The 20,617-nt window shown below is 35.8% G+C and overlaps 1 protein-coding gene across 1 annotated transcript in view; it reads left to right on the top strand.

The window, feature by feature from the left end:
* RP1 (RP1 axonemal microtubule associated) overlaps window positions 1–20,617 on the top strand; it is a 167,466-nt gene that overhangs the window by 81,027 nt on the left and 65,822 nt on the right. The window contains exons 26-32 of the mRNA XM_065753301.1: window positions 2,816–2,970; window positions 3,594–3,672; window positions 6,434–6,515; window positions 8,178–8,233; window positions 8,384–8,416; window positions 13,870–14,039; window positions 19,894–20,113. Of these exons, the coding sequence (XP_065609373.1) occupies window positions 2,816–2,970; window positions 3,594–3,672; window positions 6,434–6,515; window positions 8,178–8,233; window positions 8,384–8,416; window positions 13,870–14,039; window positions 19,894–20,113 (795 nt within the window). The remainder of the gene's footprint in view (window positions 1–2,815; window positions 2,971–3,593; window positions 3,673–6,433; window positions 6,516–8,177; window positions 8,234–8,383; window positions 8,417–13,869; window positions 14,040–19,893; window positions 20,114–20,617) is intronic.

Here is a 20,617-nt window from a genome sequence, read left to right as displayed (position 1 = left end):
GTTGAGGTGCGTGGGGAACAGCTGAGGACCCTGGGTTGGTTAAGCCCAGAGCAGAGGAGCTGAGGGGAGGCCTGATGGCGGCTGCAGCTCTCCCAGGGAGCAGAGGGGCAGCACTGGGCTCTGCTCTCTGTGACAGGGCCCGAGGGAACGGCATGGAGCTGTGTCAGGGGAGTTAGGGACAGATTCTGTACTGAAGGGTGATCGGGCACTGGAACAGGCTGCCCAGGGCGGTGGGCACGGCCCAAGTGCTGGAGTTCAAGGAGTGCTTGGACGATGATCTCAGACATAGGGTTTGGTTTTTGGGTGGTCCTAAGTGGAGACAGGAGTTGGACTCAATGATACGGTATTTTTATAATCTATAACTCTGTGTTATAAATTGGCATATGAATATATCGCTTAACTATGCAAATTAACATATCAATTTCTTTTTGTTACTTGCCAGTCGTGCTTCTTTCTTTTTTTTTTTTTTAAACATGATTTGTTCCATTAGAAACCTTAAGATTAGTCTTTACAAAGCTCTACCACGTTTTTGAAAATCTGTATTTTTGAGATCATTCATATCTCAACCTATATGGAGATATAGTAATGCGGGGATGTGAGAGCTGCAATGAATGGTTGGAGGAATAGAAAATAATAAAATTGATCAGGACATGTTAGTCCAATTTTAAGTCACCCTTGTAGTAGTGACATTGAGTTGGAGACAGTGTCCTTTCTGGTTCAGGATTATTTCATATGCATTAAAAGTTTTATAATTCGCTTAAGCATACAATCTGTCCATCAGTATTTCCTACCTAGTTTTGAATACATCTCAGGGTATTTTCTGCCCTTCAGTATTTGCCATATTATTTTACTATCTCTTTAACTCTTCTGCTGGGAATCAGAAATTACTTGTTCAGTGGTATGATGGTTAAATCTTATAAGTTGCCTTGGGGTCCAGTGAACGAAAAACTTAATAGAAATCCAGGATTCTACTAACTATTTGATAGTTGAAGAGTAATACAACTTAAACATTTTTTCCAGTATCAAGCATTTTCTGTTTTCAACCTAGATCCATTTTAAAGGTAGTGTTGTTAGGACCGTCACTAACTTTCTTTTTTTTCCAAAGACCTATTAAAATTTTCCATTACTGAAACAGTAGTCTCCTCTATGATCTACTAGATAGAAGCAGAATTGACCAGCAGTGATTAGAGCAGAAACACTATGAAAAAATTGCCATTAAAATCAGAGAATCACAGAATCGTAGGGATTGGAAGGGACCTCAAGAGATCGAGTCCAACCCCCTGCCAAAGCAGGTTCCCTACACCAGGTCGCACAGGTAGGCGTCCAGGCGGGTCTTGAATATCTCCAGAGAAAAAGACCCCACAGCCCCCCTGTGCAGCTGTGCCAGTGCTCCGTCACCCTCACCGTAAAGAAGTTCTTGTGCACATTCGTGCAGAACCTCCTGTGCTGCAGTTTCTGTCTGTTCCCCCTTGTCCTGTCTCCACACACTGCTGAAAAGAGCCTGGCCTTGACACTTTGTCCCCCACACCTCAGATATTTATAAGCCTGGATCAGGTCCCCTCTCAGTCTTCTTTTCTCAAGGCTGAACAGACCCTGTTCACTCAGCCTTTCTTCATAGGGGAGATCCTCCAGACCCTTCACCATCTTTGTGGCCCTGCGCTGGACTCTTTCCAAGAGATCCCTGTCCTTTTTGTACAGGGGAATCCCAAATTCCACTGGCCCTCTTGGCCATGAGAGCACACTGCTGGCTCATGGTCAACCTGCCATCCACCAGGACACCAAGGTCCCTCTCTGCAGAGCTCCTCTCCAGCAGCTCATCCCCCAGCCTGTACTGGTGCATGCAATTATGCAAGACTCCACACTTACTTTTGTTAAACCTCATCCAGTTTCTGACGGCCCAGCTCTCCAGCCTGTCCAGGTCTTGCTGAATGTAAATAGGAACTTTCTTATATAAGTCAGAATGAGAAAAAATGGAATTAAATATAATAGTATGTAATTATTACAAATAGTTATTTTTAATGTAAGTATACATATCTGGTAAGCACTGATATTACTGTGGTGAAAAATACATTTATATGTTAACTCTTAATTTTATTCCTTAATTCCTCAAATATGTATATTTTTTATGTGTAAGACTTTCTTCTAGACTAGAACTAGAGACGTTATAAGTTGTAAATATATTTTAATTGAGATCTTTCTTTAAAAGAGCTAGCATCTACTAGTGGTAAATGATGAAACATTCAAAAGCAGGTCAAGTGTTCACCTTTTATAATAGATGAGGAAACTTATTCATGTTCTTGTCCACCATTGTATATGAGGTGAAAACCTAAAATTACTGAGGTTCACAATTACTGTTCTTGTTATAAAATATTGTTACCTTCCAGAAGGTTCTTACCTTCCTGTTTTGCACAAATCTGGAGGTTGACAATGTCTTGGTACCTGTGCAATGTAACTATTGTATGAGACTACGCCTAAGGAGCAGATATGTGGTCTCCAGATAACTTGATGAGAATGATTTTGCAAATTATGTCCCAAAATTATGAATACTCAATGTAGAGTGAGAGAAGAGTACAAGGGAATTTTTACTAGGTAGACTGCTTAGAGCAGATGGACTGCTATATTCAGTATAAATGCAAAGTTTAGTATTTTCAGTTTTTTTGGTGGGTGGAGAATTACAAGGTATGAACCTACAGGGAACAAGCATGGATAGCTGTTACTACTTGCAAATTTGCAGTCTTCTGGCTAAATTTTGATGGGAAAGCTTTTGAATCTTGTATAAACAGTAAGGATAATGTCAAGTTTTTTCTTCTTCTAGTGGTTGTGTATGAGATCCGTGTACACACAGGTGCTAAACTTGGTGCTGAAGCAGATTTTAATGTTTATATCAATCTCATTGGGACAAGAGGAGATGCTGGCAAAAGGAAGCTCCTTACATCTAAGAACAATAATGTAAAGTTTCAGAGTGGACAGGTGAAGTAAAATCAGTGCTGCTTCTTATCAATAAGAGTTGATTATGGCTTGCAAACTGCTTCTACAACAACTGTAAATATCTTTTTACTTATTTTTATACAAGTAGTTTGCTGTGCACTCGTAGATTTTCTTTATACAAGTTTATATTAGATGAATAATATTTATCTGTTGATTTTGGTGTAATTATTTTGTGAAAGTGCTGGACAGTAGAATTTTTGTAGTGCTGATTATTTATATTAGATATACATATAAAATAGTAAAAATACTATTTTTGTTCTGAACAAAATATTATGAATTTTAGAATCAAGCTCTAAATCCTCATTTTCAAGAGTTTTTTCAGTCTTGATGAGGCATAAAGGGATAGATAATGTACTGTAAAGATGACCAAAACATTCTTTGCATTAATCATTGTGTCATGCCAAAGGAATTAAATGCTGTACTGTGGAATATTTTTTAAGATGTTATTCATCTTGGAAAATTTTTTTGCGTTAGTCCTGTCTGGCCAAGACCAATATAACAAACCCATATTTATTTTGCAAAAGGAAAAAATAAATAAATAACTGTACACTTAAAATGATAGCTGTGGTTATGACCTTTGTTATTTTCCTCATATGTTTCCACAGATGGATATTTTCTTCATAAAGGCTGTCTCACTTGGAGACTTGGAGAAAGTTCTGATTAGCCATGATGGAGCTGGTCCAGGTAGGATTATCTTCCTAGAGACCAATCTCTTTTTAAGTCCTTTTTAAACATAATGCATGTTATTTATATTGCACCGTTCATTCAAAATGAGACAGAAGGTCTTACAATGATAAAAAGTCTTCCTGCAGAGCAATCACAGTGATGGGATGATGAAAAATGTGGGAAATGGTCAGTAAAGAGGAAAAGGATTTAATGTCAATTAATCCACACTGTTTATTTATAACAGAGCACTATTCATTTGCATATAAAAAAAAAAGCCATGAAAATGTTGCTCACAAAAGTAAAATAATCTTTCATTAGGCAGAGTTAAGACCAAATGGAATAGAAACAAAGATGTTCAACATCTACTTTACTACCAATCCAGTTTTGAATAGCTGTAGCCTTATTTCTTTGCTACATTAAGCAATAAGAGAAGATTTGATATTAATCTTTGCAAGTAAGTGTGGACCTGTTCTAGTACATGGCATTGCATTAATCTTGTAGCATTTTCAGGAAAAGGGAGATAATTTTGCAAAAAGAATAATTTTTGGTTCAAGCCCTTGAGTTGCACATCTCTGGAAGGATGTAATAGAAAAGAAGGCTGGTATTCAAAAGCATTAAAGATGTAAATTCTGTAAATATGTTTGCAGGTTAGAAGCTATGAAGAGACACTTTTCATAGAATGGCCTGGGTTGAAAAGAACCTCATGCATCATCTAGTTTCAACCCCCCTGCCCTGGGCAGTGTTGCCAGTTACTAGACCAGGCTGCCCAGAGCCACATCCACAGGCATAAACAGGATCAATGGCTTCAGCCCATTCCCCTCTCCAACTGATCAGAATGGCAGTCTTTAAATGGAAAACAAATAGACATATACAGTATATTATATGAGGCACCTAGTAGCAGTTCTTGGACACTGCCCAGTAATGGCTCTGGATCCTCACTCTCCTCAGCTGCCAGACACTGAGGCCCACACACCCAATTCAGCTACAGGTGCAGATCCAGATCCCCAAGCACACACAGGCACCTCTCTAGATCCATGGACTCTGGTTCTGTCCAGTAAATAGAAACACATGTAGATACACACGTCTCTCCAGCAATCTCTTACACTCAGCAGTCTCTCTGTTAGTTGGCATAGACCTCCTGGTTCCCAGAAAGTCATCAAGTCACATGCCTGGTTCCAGGCCTCTTCACCTACTCCCTGGATAGTCCACCTTGATGCTTGCTGGATAACACATCCTGACCTCACTCCTTCATCTAATGATATTACATGGATACATGAGCTGTTGAGTGAGTCATTTTTCTGCTGCTGAGAACTCCACACACAAAGGCAAATGGGATAGGTTCCTTTCTTGAAGAAAGGGAAAACTGATAGAATAACAATATTATTATTAATTTTCTTGCACATTTTTTCTGCATTCACTAATAAATGCTGATTATCAGTGTAAATTATAAACACTTTCCTTGCCAGTCCAATTTTTTTTTCTCTATCTGGCAGAGATAAAGCTCTGTGAAAAAGAAAACAAACAAACAAAACCAAGACTGGAACAATGCCCTGTCTATTAATTAATGAAATATGGTATTTCTTTGGTAAAAACAAGCTCTTAAACATTTTTTCCTATAAATATAGTAGGACAGTAGTGGTCATACCTCAATCCATCTTACTCCTATGCTGATGAATCTATTTCTTACTTGAAAAATAGACAAGGAATGTCTGTTTTGTTTTGCTTTTCTCTATTTAAATTAATTATATTTACAATATGTATGGAACCTAAAAGTGTGTTAAAACTTATGTAGCTTTACTGGTAAAAGTGACTTTTCTTACCTACCACAAAGTTTTGAGTAGAAGGTGATTAAATTAGATGGGGAGACTATAACATGCTTAGGTGCTTTGTAATTTAAAAGCTATATAAATTTAAAATGTTGCTGTTGCAAGATCAAAAGAAATTTCTTCATTCTATTTCCTTGGGCAGGAGGGCAAAAAGAGACTTCAATAAAGATTATGATACTTCATAGATAAAAAAAAATAAGTTCTGTAAAGAAGGCTCTTTCCTCTCTTTACAGAGGACTAAAATAAACAAAAGTATACCCTTGAAATAGAGACTTTTAAAATGGAAATCTGAAAAGCTTTTTGAGGAGGCTTGCCACATATTCATTATAACACCTTCTGTTTGCTTTTAACATGTTTGTTTACATCAGAATTGTTAATCGAATGTTCATGCAGACTTATGTATATTTTGACTTTGTAGTTTATGCAAATGAACGTATACTGTAAAAGCTAAAGCATATAATTTTCAGAAACCAAGTAAGAACACATGCAAATGGGAACAGTGGATATGAATGATCTTTTAATTAATACTTTTATGTAGAATAACTTCACTCACAAACAACCAGTCTAGTGTTCACACAGATGTCATATAACTGCATAAGCAGATTTGTCCTAACATCCTTGTACCTGATCACAAGGAATAAAAAGATGCAGACTGGGATGTGAATGGTATTGACAGTTCACAGATGTATGCATATGCTCATCTCCAAGCAAAAAATATCCTACCTCTTTAAAATTACACCAGGCAAGATGGAGAAGAGTTAACATTGTAGTTCTTGCAAGAGACAGGGAACAACAGAGCTTTCATTGTGTTAATGTATCAATTTATTTAACTCTGTCCTAACAGGAACTGCTATTCTAATAAGGTTCATCGTCTTGGCCTTTTTTCTGTATTAGTATTATTATTTAAACAAGCGCATTATTTTAGATGATAAACCTTTATCATTTCAATACAGGCAATGGGTGGTTCTTGGATAAGATTGTCATTTACTACAAAGATGGAAAGGAAGGAAAAGAGGTTGTATTTCCTTGTAACAGGTATGTCATTTGCGATGAAACAAAATTAGATAATTATATTCTTGACAACCTGGGGAAAAATTCTTCAGAATAGGCATGTCCATGCAACCTAGATATAACAGCAATGCCCTGGAGTTTCTCAATGCAAAATTTTGCTGTCAAAGCCAAAGTTTGCTGGATTGGTATGGGATAGAGAATGCAAAGAAGCCCAAAACAGGCAAAAATGTGCATTCATATTTCCTTTATCTTGCTTATACAGAAACCTCATGAAAATAACTAAGGTTACCGTTCTCACCTTTATAAAAACTACTATGTAAGAAGATCTAGATGTATTGATTTTGATCTATGCATCTCTCTCAGTTGCTTTTAACCTTTATGCGTACCACAAATATTTAGAAAGCCTGTAACTTTCGTCCTAGAGAAGAGCTACAACTTTTCCTTTCATTTAATAAATTTCTTTTTCTCTGTTTTACTAGATCTAGAATTTTGTTGTAACGGGCATGATTGGAAAATGCCTGACTCTCTGTTCAAATAATTTCTAAATAGCCTGTTCTTCCAAATATTTTATTACTTGAGGGAGCTGCAACCTGAACTCTTAGCAGTCCATGCATTGAATCACACAACTAAAAATATGAAATAGACCAGTATACAAAAGTAATAATTTGTAAGCATTACCTCTGCATTTGTATATTTAATACAATAGAAATCATGTAGAAGAATTACGATTTAGAACTAGCTACTTCTGGCATGGTTTCCAGAACTTGTGAGTTTAGGCTGCATGGCTGAAATGATTTCCATGTTATTTTGGGAACTGTACATTATAGATATGAAAGTCTTAAGCAGTTCAATACAGATGCCTCATTAAGAATACTTCCCATTTATAAAATAGTACCTGTTTGCAGAGTTCTTAGGAATTATTAGTTAATAACCATATACTCCTTTCAGGTATTATTCTGATGATCAGGTTCCTGTCTTAGGTTTTCTTTTTGGTATGCATCAAAGACAGCTGGTGGAAGAAGAGTCAAATGAAGCCATTGTTTCTTTAATGTCAGAAAGATTTTGTAAGGCTTATCTTAAGAAACTTAGTGAACACATCAGAGCTCTATAAAGTGGCCATATCTAAAGGAAATGAATGCAAAGTGTTATTATATGAGTAAGAGCGGCAACTGAGAGAGTATGGATGACTTTTTGCAGATAAATAATATTACAGAACAGCTCCTTATATTCAAAACAGCTCCATATCAAAGAAAAGGAAAGGTAAGAGAGAAATTCAGTTCATTGCTGAGTATCTATAGAAGATCTGTAAACTTCCAGACCAGGTTTTATATATCACTTTAAGTGCAATGAATCTAACTGAGCATGGCAGGTGGTACTTGAATGCACAATTGAATGTCTGATCCTGAAAATACTTAATATGTCATATAGTGTATTTCATCTAAGGTGCTATATTGCATCATCAAACTATTGTGAAATTATCAAATTTTTTGCTAGGAGCAGAGAAAGGTAGATTCTCCCAATACAAATAATGTTAACTCTGATGAAGGTATACAAGAAAATTAGGTTTAAGAGGTATTTTAAAGGCATATTTGGTAGAAAAAGAAGATAATTGTCTAATTACTTGCTGATAATTATCAATACTGCTAATTGTTATTAATCTCAGTCTTTTTGTTTATGCAATTAAAGATGGTTAGATGAATATCAAGATGATGGGAAAACTGTGAGCGTGCTAACTGCTGAAAGTGAGTATTTTGTTACAGATTTTGTTGTTGTTATAACAGTAGAGTATTATTTACTTCTAGTTGCTACTATTTTTTTTTAATATAATCATAACATATAAAGAAAAGTGATAATTAAGCTTGCTCATATCATTTTTTCTGCTAATGTTTTAGAAGTTGGCAACACAGAAAAGGCATTCCTTAAAGGTAAGAATCGTTTTCTACAACATTGTCTTCACTATTTGAATTCAACCTCCAAATCATTAGTAACTGGCAAATATATGAGCAAGTGACCTCATCATATAAGTAAACTATCAACTGTGGGAGAAAAATAATATAAACTGGCTAACTGGAATATAGAGCAATGACAAACTCTTTATAAGTAACTGCGAAAAATATGCTTCTCATAAACTGTTTTGGTTTTCTTCACATTTCTGTTATTCTGTCCTGAAATCTTGCAGGAAATTTTCTGAGAGAAGAGACTAGTGCTATTTTGTATATCTCAATGTCACTGTCATTTAAAACTTACGTAAGGGTCCACCAGCAAACATCAGTTTGTTGAAAAATGTGTTTTGAAGTGATTGTGGAAGAATTTTCAGGTCAAATTTGATCAAGGTTCTCTCAAAGAAGCCAGAAATAATAATTAAACTCCAAATGCTTGAGTGAAAAAGTAAGAATTTGACTAAATCTGCTTGGACTAGTATGTTTTAATGAAAACTACCCACCCAGTTGTCTGTCTAAACACTTACAAAGACAGACCCATCACTGTAAGTTGTTAAGACCTCTCAAGTGTCCAGAACCTGAGATACAATCTCTGTGATTCTAACCAGAAAAAAGAAACAGACCAATACAAATTTCTTTATGAACACTTAACTGTAAATGCATATTCTATATAAATGTGTCTGAGTATGGGAGAAACTTGAGTAAACAAAGTAATGTTTACATTTAGCTCTGAAAACTGTGGCTTGCCTTCTTTATCAGGACGGCTGATCTCTCCATCTAATTATAGCTTCAGTGAAAATATAATCATTTACATTCAATGAAACAGTTTAGCCAACACTTTCATTGTTCATGGCAAGATAACTTTTACAAAAGGAGACTGATTAACTCAGGTAAATAAAGATTTTCCCACAGAGAGAGTTGATTGTCACAAGACAATTTGGAATTGAATTCTACATTCTACTCAACACACATTCCTGAAATGCAGCTGCAATATCTACTTCACCTTATATTCATAAAATAGGCTATGTTTTAGTATGATTTTAAGTTTTTGGTTTTGTTTTTTCCAGCACATTTTTGCTTTTCACATGCAGAGATAAAAAGACTGCTGAGACATTGTGCATGCTAGCAAAAATAAGATATTCATATTGATTATGAAATGTTATTTTCAATTAGTTTGGGAAATGCGACACTGTTAAGATCTCCAGGAGGACTTAGAGGATATATGTTGGTTTATTAGAATGAAATCATAGGTTCTGAATAATAAAGATACAAAGAAGTACATTTTTAGGGAGTCTTCTGCAAATTAGGTATACATCAGCTTCTCTGAGCTACTCTTTAGTAATTTTTCTTTACCTAGGAGCTTATTCCAGTGAGGAACTGAGATAGATGAAAAATTGTGCTATTTATGCCTTATGTCAAAGAGATGATGAACAAGGATAGATTACTTTTAAATTGTTGTTTTGTTTTGTTTTTTCTTAATAGTGATATCATAGATATTGCTAGTGAAAAAAATGAGGTTTTTAGGTTGATATCAAACATGAGAGGTTTGAATTCTTGTATTCAGTTCTGTGTGTACAGTACTATTATTGCTCAAGGAAATTCCAGAGATGCGCAGTCTTTGTAGAGAAATCAATTGCCTCAGAGTCTCCCAGCATCTGTAGCACTGATGACCTCACATCACAGAGAATATAGCAGTGATAATAGTCCAACTCACAGTGGAAGCGCAAACATTCCATATAAAATACATTTCCTGAATAGGAGGCGCAGTGTTAATGTTAGGGAGCTGAATGTTTTATGCATTCCTGTGGTTGTATAGTATGTAAGCTGCCTTTTGCAAGTGGGGTTCAAGCAAAGCCTCAAAAAATTGATTGGCACTCTCCAGTGTTGTTTGGTGATTTCCAGAAAAATGATCAATATGCTTAGGTTACAAAATCAAAGGCTTAATAAGTCACTCTGAAGGTCAGAAATCTCATTCTCTTTGAAGAAGGTTAATAAGCTAATAACTACCCAGTCAAGGAAGAGAGTTCGAAAGTTATCCTTCCTTAGAAGGTTTTTTTCATCCAGACTCCCATTATGCCAGCTTTAATAAAGCATGTATTCCAGATCTCTGTGAATGTTGCAGGTGGCTGTGGATTCTGATGAGATATAGAAAGCACATATCAAATAACGTTTGTACACCTGTAGATTATCAAGACAAATGAAGTAGAGGAAAATTTATTCATCCTCTGACGACTTCTTCATGAATGTTTGAGGCAAGAGAAAAAAAGACAAAAGAGATCACATTGGTAGAGAAGATGGATAGCTGTTTTCAGCTCTCAGATGAAGTTATTTTGAGGATTAATGAATCTTTTCATCACTCTCTAGAAGTTTATTGCATTGTGTGGAAATTTTTCTACTTCCTTATAGTTTCTCTTTTCTGCTTCAAATTAAGTAGATTGTCATTATAGCACCAGTTCAAAAAATTCTCTCAAAGCAAAACTACAAACATGGTATATCCCAATGTTGCCTACAGTACAATCAGTTAAAATATGCTGAGTTCCTGCAATGTGGTTTGCAGGGTGCTCTGTGGTACTGTGGTCTTTTGTCACTGGTGTATAAAATACAGTTCATCATGATTGAACACAGTTCAGTTGATAGATATTTAAAGGTTAGATTTTCTTGTTGGGAAAAATTGTTGATATTAAGGTATTCAGAAAATTCATAAGAAAACAGAAAATGGGAAATAAATTTTCCCATGAATTCCTTTGCTTTCAAATTATTACTTCTTTGGAAGTTTTTGTTAATGGAGTAAAAATAAACATAGAATTTCTAAGCTACAGACAGATTTGTATAAAAAAGAATGCTATAACACATCCTAAGAACAAAGGTAGCAATCCTCTAACAGTACATAAATTTTCAATATTTTAAAAGCAGAAATAATCTTATTTGTCTAGTTTTATGAATTATATAACAAAATGTTGTCTTTATATTTTATCTTGCCCAATTTGCTATGTGCAGAAGTCACTACAGGGTTTGGTTTTCAAAATTTTATTGAATGCATTTTTCAGGATCTAAACTACTGATTTAAATATTTCTGGAAAGATATTATTATGATCAATCCCATTTAATTTTTTAAAGTCAACAAATGCTTCTAATATATTTCTGGAAACATCTATATAATATGAAATGAGACCTTTGCTCATATTATTTCAGAAAAGATAAATTTGGAGTTTCTTTCACTTAAGTCTGTTTCCACTTCGTTACTCATTTTAGCAATATCATAGTAGTGTCTCAAAGAAAATGACTGGAAAGTAAAATAATAAAATGAAGAACTACTCAATCTGAAACGATACTAATGCAGTTCAGTGGCATCAGGGAAAAAGATGTTTTTTGTGTGACCATGCATACCAAGTACAGAGGATGACATGCTCAGATATCTTATTTTCAGAAGTTACTGAAGAGATAGAAGTCTTTGAACCCAGTAGCTGTTTGGAATCAGTCTCCTGCCTGGTGTAGCCATTCTTATGAGTCCCCAGCTGAGAGAATATAACATGTAGAAAACTTTTTTTCATACTCTGGTATGAGCAGGTTAAATGAATTTTCTGAACTGAAAATGTAGTCAGTCTGGGTTAGCTCTGTTACCAAGCTGTAGAAGCACTCAAAGCAAATGCAGGAGTACAGGCAGTCACAGATGCTAAAAAGCTTTAAATCTGTTAACTACTGATTTATTTACTGGGAAACTCCCAGCTGGTGTCTTAGCCTTCCTTTTAAAATAATAATTAAGAATACAATCACGGATATTATTTACAATAAATTGCCTTGCCTGAAATACCTTCTCCGTGTGTACTGCCTCTTGGAGCAGGAAACATGAAGATATGTGTTCTTGCTTTTTCTTCACTTGGGGCTTGCTTTCTCCTAAAGGAGAAGAGAAAAGAATGGAGAAAGCTCTCTTGCAAAACACATTAATGCAAAATTATCTTAATATCCCTTCTGCCATGTTTCAGGGAAATCTTTCAAAATGAGACATGGTTGGAGTGTATATGATGTTCAGGGCTACATTGTGAGTCTTTGTAAAATTGAATCTGCTCGTAAACAGAGTGCTCAGGAACAGCAGAAGCTCAAACGATGCTTGACTTCACCAAGTGTGACACCCTGAAGGGTACCACATGCCAACCTGGCACAAGTAGATAAAATTCAAAGCTGGCGTATATATCAAACAACAAACGTTCCTCATTAGGCAAAGTCTGTGTCTTCCATAATACTACATCTGACTCATTCTTGGAATTGACCTCAAAAAAAGAGTTCATATGGAAGGACCCTTTCAGCTACTGCTTTACTCAGCAGATTGACTGTGAGATATGTATTTGCCTGCTGTTTTGTAGCTGAGCTCAGAAGAGGCAGGAAGCAGTCAGATGAAATGAGAAAAAAGCTTCTGTAGCAAGGGGGAAAACAGCCTTAGCTTAAGAAGACAAAGCAAAAGTTATGGAAAAAGCTTAAGTCAATAAAATCAAAGAAAGTTTTCCGTCAATCTTCACCTCCATACAGGTGGGGAAAAAAAAAAAGTATGAAAAACCCAAACACATAATGCTATAAGAAAGAGAATCGTGTACATTCAATTCATTTCCAAACTATTCTATGAGTTATTTTGTCAGCATATTGCAACGTAGGCTTATGCATAGTCAAGAAATGTCTCTTTTGTCTCATTGGCAAAATATCTTACTACCACAATATTAGCCTCAGTTTAAACATGGCATTTTGATTTCCTTCCACTGTTAAGTTCCCTTTGCCATGAAGGATTGGGTGCTTTGTTTTTTATTTTTATTTTTTTAATTCAGGGCAAGATTTCCAATCAACCAGTTAAATAATAAATAGCTTCTGAGTTGCATCTAAGCTTTCAAACATCGCTATTAATACATGCAATCTATCAAAAAGAATGTCTGAAAGGCCTCATCCATGAGTGGTGCCAGTGAAAACACTTTGTAATTCCCTAGATTTTGTGTTCAGCCCTAATGAATGATATGATCTGACACATGAACCCATTGAATATGATCAACTAGGTTATAAAAGCGGTTTAATTTTCACTACTAGAGTGGCTGTGTATTAGACAGCAGTTGTTGCAGATAAATCAAATAAAATTTCACACGAACACTTTAAGAAAATGAATTACTGCAATTTAAACAATTAATTTGTCCTAAGGAATGCAAAAACCTAGCCAAAGATTTATTTACTTACTTTCTTTGGATTATTTTCTGTTTGCATACTCATTTCAACTGTTGGTTTTTTTTTGTTTGTTTGTTTGTTTTTGTTGCTTTGTTTTGTTTTGTGAAGTCTTATTTAACTTATCTTCAAGGGAAGGTGTGCCTGTCTATTTTTATAATGGTTATCTTTAAATTCAAAACAAAGGCATTCATTGTTTTCTTCCATTGATACTAAAAATTTGCTGTTTTTATGTTGTTTAGCACGACAGTGGAGAGTGCAGGTGAACACAGATGGAGATTCCCCAGAGCCACAGGCTTGCAAAAGGACCCTTGTGATTTATGGTGCAAAGGGCAAAAGTGATGAGCTACTTCTTTCACCTCAAGACCCAGGACATGTATGTTTTCTACCCCGAGCAACCGATGAATTCATTGTAAGTCATAATATATTTATACAGTGCTACACTATATTTATACAGTACAACTTTCTATATTACTACAGTACTATATTTATAATGACATTCTTCTCCAGCCCTGAGACATATATTTATGGAATGCTAGCTTGGTTGCTACAAATAACATATTTATTGCCGAAGATGGAATGATATAACTTTATGTCTTGGGTCATCTTCTGCTTCTGGACATGTTCTACTATAGGCAGCTGCAGTATTCTTGAATTTTCAGTATTTATCAGGGGGATAAATAGTTCCTTTAATGTAATTTATAGCATTCACCAGCTCATCTTGTGTGTGGTTTTGTTTTTAATTCTCTAAAGAATCCTGAATTCCAGTTTATACAAAAACAATATGCAATTATTTGAGAAAGAAGGATTATGCATTATCCCCAGAGGATATAAGTGGCTTTTTCTTTCCTTCATTTCAGTCTTTATAAAGTAGGCTCCACACTCCTACCAAATGCCTCTGTCTTTCAGGCCATCAGGCAGTGGATTTTCCTGGATAACCACAGCATATCGAAGTGCAATGAACCCTGAGGCAACAGCATATACATGTCCAGTATTAAAATCAACCTTAACACAGTTCTACCTGTACACCTCACACACATCCTGCTGCTTTGAAAGCATTCAGCTGAGACATCTTTTTAATGATCAAATTCTGCCCTGGCTTGCTAGGGTACATCATTGCAAATTCTGCTTATTGGCCTGAAGTATAGCTTCTAGTTAGCCAGATGAGAGAACTAGCTTGCAATTCATGGCAGTTTTATAAAGCTCAAAATGCTTTTCAATGGCTGCAATAAACATTCTGAAAACAGTGACAAGACTACATTTGGAAAATGTGAAGGCTTCCTCAGAATGAGCAGATCCAGGCTGATTATTTTAAATTTAAATAACAAGCTAAAGCAATTTAGAAATTTTACAGGCAGTAAATTAAACGATAAATCACACTTGTTAAAGACAAGAAAGCTATTGCTTATCAGAAAGCAAGAAATTCAGTGAACAACAAAAGAAGCTTCATGAACTATCAGTGAAAACTGATGGTCAATAGAAGCAGTCTATCTATGGAGCTTCCCCTCCATCTGGCTAAGTTTTGGAAAGCATCACTGTATAAAGCAGATCTCTGCTGCACTCAGCTTGTCAGTAATTTCTGGAAAGGTCTGTACTGCTTGTTAAGATTGCCTAATTTCACTGACTGAGTACCATGCCAGGAAAAGCCAGTATTGTTATGTACCCATTCTGATTGTCCCTACTACTCTACTGCTCTTGTTACCATAACACCAAATCTATCATGCTGGAGTTCTAATCAAATGTCTTTCTGAATGCTTCATCATATTTTGTGTTGGCTTTGGGTTTGTGTCTATATATATTTCCCTTAGCTATTTATGCCTGATTTTGTTGCTTTGTGTGAAAGCACTAATACTGTTAGAGCATTGTTTATTGGATTTAAATTTTCTCTTTTTCAGATTGCTTACAGAGTTTTCTAGTTTTTGTGTCATTCTAAGGTAGTCAAAGTTGCAGGTCTGATATACCCAGTTATTCAGATATCTTCATAAATGTATTCTCTAGATTTTTCAGCTAAAAACCCAGTTTCTTTTTACTCTCCTTTCCTTTGTTCTTACTAAGGCTTTCAGAAGCTTTGCTCATGTTCTCCCACTGTAGCAGCAGGCAGGAGGCATGAGCATGATATCACCAGGAGGACAAGCTGTGAATTCTTTTTTCCAACAAGCATCAGTAAACGAACTTTTCAAACTCCCCAGGATCCTGGTGTTAGACAAATGTCCTTAGTGCAGTAAAAAGAACAACAGGTTATGTGCTATAAGCAGCTCATGCTTGTTTTGAAACAACAGGCATAATTTTGGTCTCAGAGATTCATTTACTGCACGCAGGGGTAGGGAAGGCATGTAAATTCCTGATTTTCCAGGTTCTCTCGTACAAATGTATGCACAGATGTGTGTCGTATTCAGAATGATTATTTGATCCAAACTATTTCATCCCAACTCCTGTGAAAGAACAGGTGTAGTTTAATTGCGTGTAGCAAGAGCAAAGAATAATTTGTTAAAAAAAGATAAAATAACAGCACGGTAGTATGTGCAGCTGTTGTGTTTTGGTGGCCTCAGGTAGCAACAATAGCATGGGTGATCTGCTTAAATAAGAATAAATTTAAATAGAACACAGTAGTTATAGTAAATTAATTGAGAAATATGTGAGTTTGTCTGTTCCTGAATTGCTTGGATGTTCTGGCACTGAAGACCTTTTAGCATGGCAAGAAACCTTGCCGGCTCCAGTGAACAAACATCAAAAAATAACTGGCAAAATGTAAGTGAACTGACAGTACAAACCCAGATTTTTACTTTCCTTGATATTTCAGTGATGACATAAATCAATTGTTGATCTCTAATGCAATGAAAAAATCTGTGAAGTATATGTATAAATATTTCTCCCAGTCCTCAGCACGGTTCTTGGTTGATTACAGAGCAAGCTCGTCAGAGAATGCCTTTGGAGAGTGCTGCTGTACTGTGCACTTCCTGTTATATAGATAATCACAAAATGAAAAGTTACACTGACTGACAGATCATGGGATTTGGATCCTTAACACTATTCAGTTACTCTCCAAAGCACTTACACATGTAGTATGAAATGAGTGACGGTGCTGTAAGCACAAAACTCTGAAAGGAGGACTGTTTATAAATACACAGTGAATGTGGAATATGGTTTTGGTTAATGACTGTGAGGATGATAGAAAATTTTAGATCACATAATGCAATACATTGTGTTTTCTCCACAGTGTGAGATCATGCTTCAGACAACCAGTAGCAGGACTTTAGGAGTTTCTGACAGAAAGTGAAATAGGGCGGTTTTGCAACATCTTTTGTAAATATAACTAGAATCATTTATGCATGGATTTTCTTTTTTTTTTTTTTTTTACAGAGAAGTAATAAAGACTTTAACTTAAGTGTGCACCAAAACAGTAAATTGTACAAAACTGTAATTACTTTAGGAATGATAGACTTTGGACAAGCCTAGTTTGATTCAAAAAGGAAAAGTTTTAAAATATGAAATTTTCTAATCATTTTCATCAGTTAACTTTCTCCGAGAGCTTCAAATCCCCAGTGGCTTTCCAAAGGCATCCTCTTGACTGTAAGAACTGTTCTCCTTCAAAAGTGCAATGGAAAAACACTGCTATTTAGTATATGACAAATCACATCTGACTAATCTCAGATTTCAAGTACTCAATATTGCGTAAAACTGTTTAGAATGAATAAATGTGGATAAATTAATTAGGAAATTTTAATCATGAATAAAAATGAGGGTAATAATGTCCTCCTGCAAACATTTGGTCAATTTACAAGGGAGGAATTTGTTGAATATATACTCTGTGATAGATTCTCTTTCTGTCTCTGCATTGAAGGTCGTTTTGCATCAAGTAATAGCCATTGATGGAAGGAAAAGCCAATTATGGCATCAAAGATAGTACATCATATTCCAAAAAGAAACTGACCATATTAAATTGCTCAGAAAAGGATTGTGATTATTACAATATAATAACAATGATTTCTTAAAACGATGGAGCTGAACAGAAAGGATACTGAAACCAGACCTGTGCAAAAGATCCCAAACAAACATGAAAAGAGGAGAAATACCTAATAAGTTCAATTGAAAATGTTTGATGCTTTTTATCTCGACCGATCATGGACATTATGACTGCTAATGCTTGCTGCTTCAAACATATAGAGTGGTGTGTGGCATTTAGAGCAGATGTATGATACAGTCATGAGATCCATCTGTAAGAAAGAAAATCTGCAGACAATCATTTTACAAATCAGTCTGATTCTGAAAGAGCAGAAGCAATGATTCTGTTGCCTGTGAAGGGACCACAGTTTAGAAGGGTGAAGAAGCTGTGCACTGTCATCTTGATGATCCCAGATAGTACACATTAGGTTTAATAAGAGATGAATGCATACTTTAAGAGGAATTAGGCCACTTACTGTGCCATAGCTAATGATAGAATCTGCAGCATGCATAGCATGATTGAAAAACTCTTGATGAAATATTCTGCTCTCATATTTCCCTTTTTCTGGAGCAGTGATGGAGATCAAGTCAGGATGTAAAGATGTGGTAGATCCATTCTGCATAATTCTCCTCACATGTACATACATATCAGCCAGGGATGACCTTGAATTCAGTATGTAAGACAGCATAGAGGCAAGCAGGACAAGCTAGGTGCAGAGACAGGACAAATCTGGTGCCCTTTTTGATGTAAAATTACTGCTGTGTAACTATTGTGCATGCTGTGGAGTTTGAGAGCTGTGAGATTCCCTGCAGCACTGGGACTGCTGTACAATCACGGAGCCATGCTACTGGTCCTTACAGAACAGTGCCTTGAATCTTCACCTTTTTTGGTTGGCAGTAATATCTATATGATTTTACTTAAGAAATTGAGATTGGAAGGGATCTTTTTAAGTTTTCAAGTGCAGTTCTTTACCACATTTCATAAGTTCTACTTCGTAAACATTTTAAGCTTCTGTAAAATGATTTTGGCAGGTTGTCATTTCTTTTTACATAATGTTCCTCTTCATACACTGTTGTTTTACCATTTTTTCTATTCTTAATATTAATTAATGAGGGTGGCCAGTGCTCTCCTAGAATGACAAAACCATGCCTTTTAACTGTTCTTCCCTAATAAGAATAATGTAACTAATATTTCCCTACATGTATGTCTCCACTGAGCAAAGGCAGATGAACTAGCTTTAAGAAAGGTAGGTCAGCAGTGAAAAACTGTCAAGAGCAGAGCTATGCTGAGAAGCAGAATTAATTACGCTGTTAGGAGCTCCGTGCTGTGTCTAAGGAATCAGTCTGGTGGTGGTTCCAGAGCATGGTTGCACAAGACTAACTCCAGAATTCTACTGTGATGCATAAATTCTACAGAATGCATAACAAAACTTATTTCCTGGCAACAGTCACCAAAACTTAGATTGTAACTGGCCTGGGAGAATAAAATGCAGTAGAAATGAAGAATGAAGACTCAAGTTCAGTTTTGATCTTTCGAATAGTTCTGTCTTTTGTTTTACTTGAAATTCATCTACCATGTCTTTTTTGCAGTTACCTGGTGAAAGGCTGCAGCAGTCTACTTCCTGGGACTAAAAAGTCAGCAGCTAATGTCATGCATATCATTAGATCCAATTTCCTCATCCCAATTCCCATAGCACTATTTTGGATGGTTTAACTAGATCTCACAGAAACCCAGAGTCAGCAACCAGATATTGTTTTCTCATAGGTCATATATGAACAATGGGTGTGCTGTTATACAGGTTTATTTCTTCATGATTCATGATTTAAGTTTATGCAGAACTATCCCTTCTTTCCTCAGAAATTGTTACAAAATAATTTCATGTTTTAAATCCAATCATTTTGCAAGTGAGAACTCAGTTAAAATTTTCTCTGCTTGTGGTAAATATCATTAATTTTCATGTCCAATGTGACTTCTGATATTAGAAACTTTAAGTGTAAGTTAACACTTTCCTTATCCAGTAGGGTCATATCTTAATATGTTACCTTTGCTTTATGAGATTTAATGCATAAATGATACCAATTTTAATCTCAGCTCACCATAATGTTTAAGTATTATGCATTACTGATAAGAAATCAGAATAAAATAAAGGAAGCAGCCTCATCCATGGAGAAGAGAAGGAGAAATTCCCTTTCACATTCATCCTATCCTCTGACGCAGTTTCTCCATTGGTTGATGTTAAGTTTAAGGGTGCCACACTGCTGAGAAAATTGCTGTGAGTGAAGCTGTCCTGACAGTACACTCTTCTTCTTGATATTTTTTGCAGGTTGAGACTGGAGATGTGGGAGATGTATATAAGATTCGGGTCAGCTGTGATGATGTGCCAGGCTTTGAGGGTTGGCACTTGAAGTCTTTCCACTTAGAAGAGCTACATACAAAACAAGAGTTGAACTTTGACTGTAACTGCTGGCTGTCTCTTAGCAGAGAAGACAAGGAGCTGGTGAAAGAATTCCCTGTAGCCGATGAGGACCATAAAACTTTACCAGGTGAAATCGCTGAGCTGATATGAACAATACAAACTAACCTCTTGAAAAGAAATAAATGTCGCTTATAGAATATAGCATTTGTTGACCATTTGATGTCTTCTATGGATCTATGCCAGCAGTCTTCATACGTACACTGCAAACATTTAAAAAAATTTAACTTTCCAGTTAAGTGACAAATTGGGTGTTGCAGTTGATAAACTTTCTGCATGAGTCTGTGTGCAAAACTGAAGAAAATAATTGTACTTTCTAAAGATGAAACACATGTTCAAAGCTATGGGAATGATATGTAGATTTACTGTTGAATTACTTAGTTTTTAATAACTTCAGTTACTAATGGGAAGAATGATATTGGACAAAAAAGTTTTGTATTTGTTTTTCCCTAAGGCGTTTTTTTCTGACATGTTGAGAGTTTCAGAGAATATTCAGAAATGCTCTTGGAGAGTGGAGGCCTGAAGAAGCACTGCATTTGTTCCGAAAAGTTGGAAGTTACACATGAGATAAAAG

The sequence above is a fragment of the Cyrtonyx montezumae genome, unplaced genomic scaffold, assembly GCF_038088225.1.
Source record: "Cyrtonyx montezumae isolate F1298 unplaced genomic scaffold, pur_monq_1.0 scaffold_8, whole genome shotgun sequence".
Lineage (NCBI taxonomy): Eukaryota > Metazoa > Chordata > Aves > Galliformes > Odontophoridae > Cyrtonyx > Cyrtonyx montezumae.
Note: the sequence above shows the minus strand (reverse complement) of the source record. Positions and strands in the feature narration are given on the sequence as shown.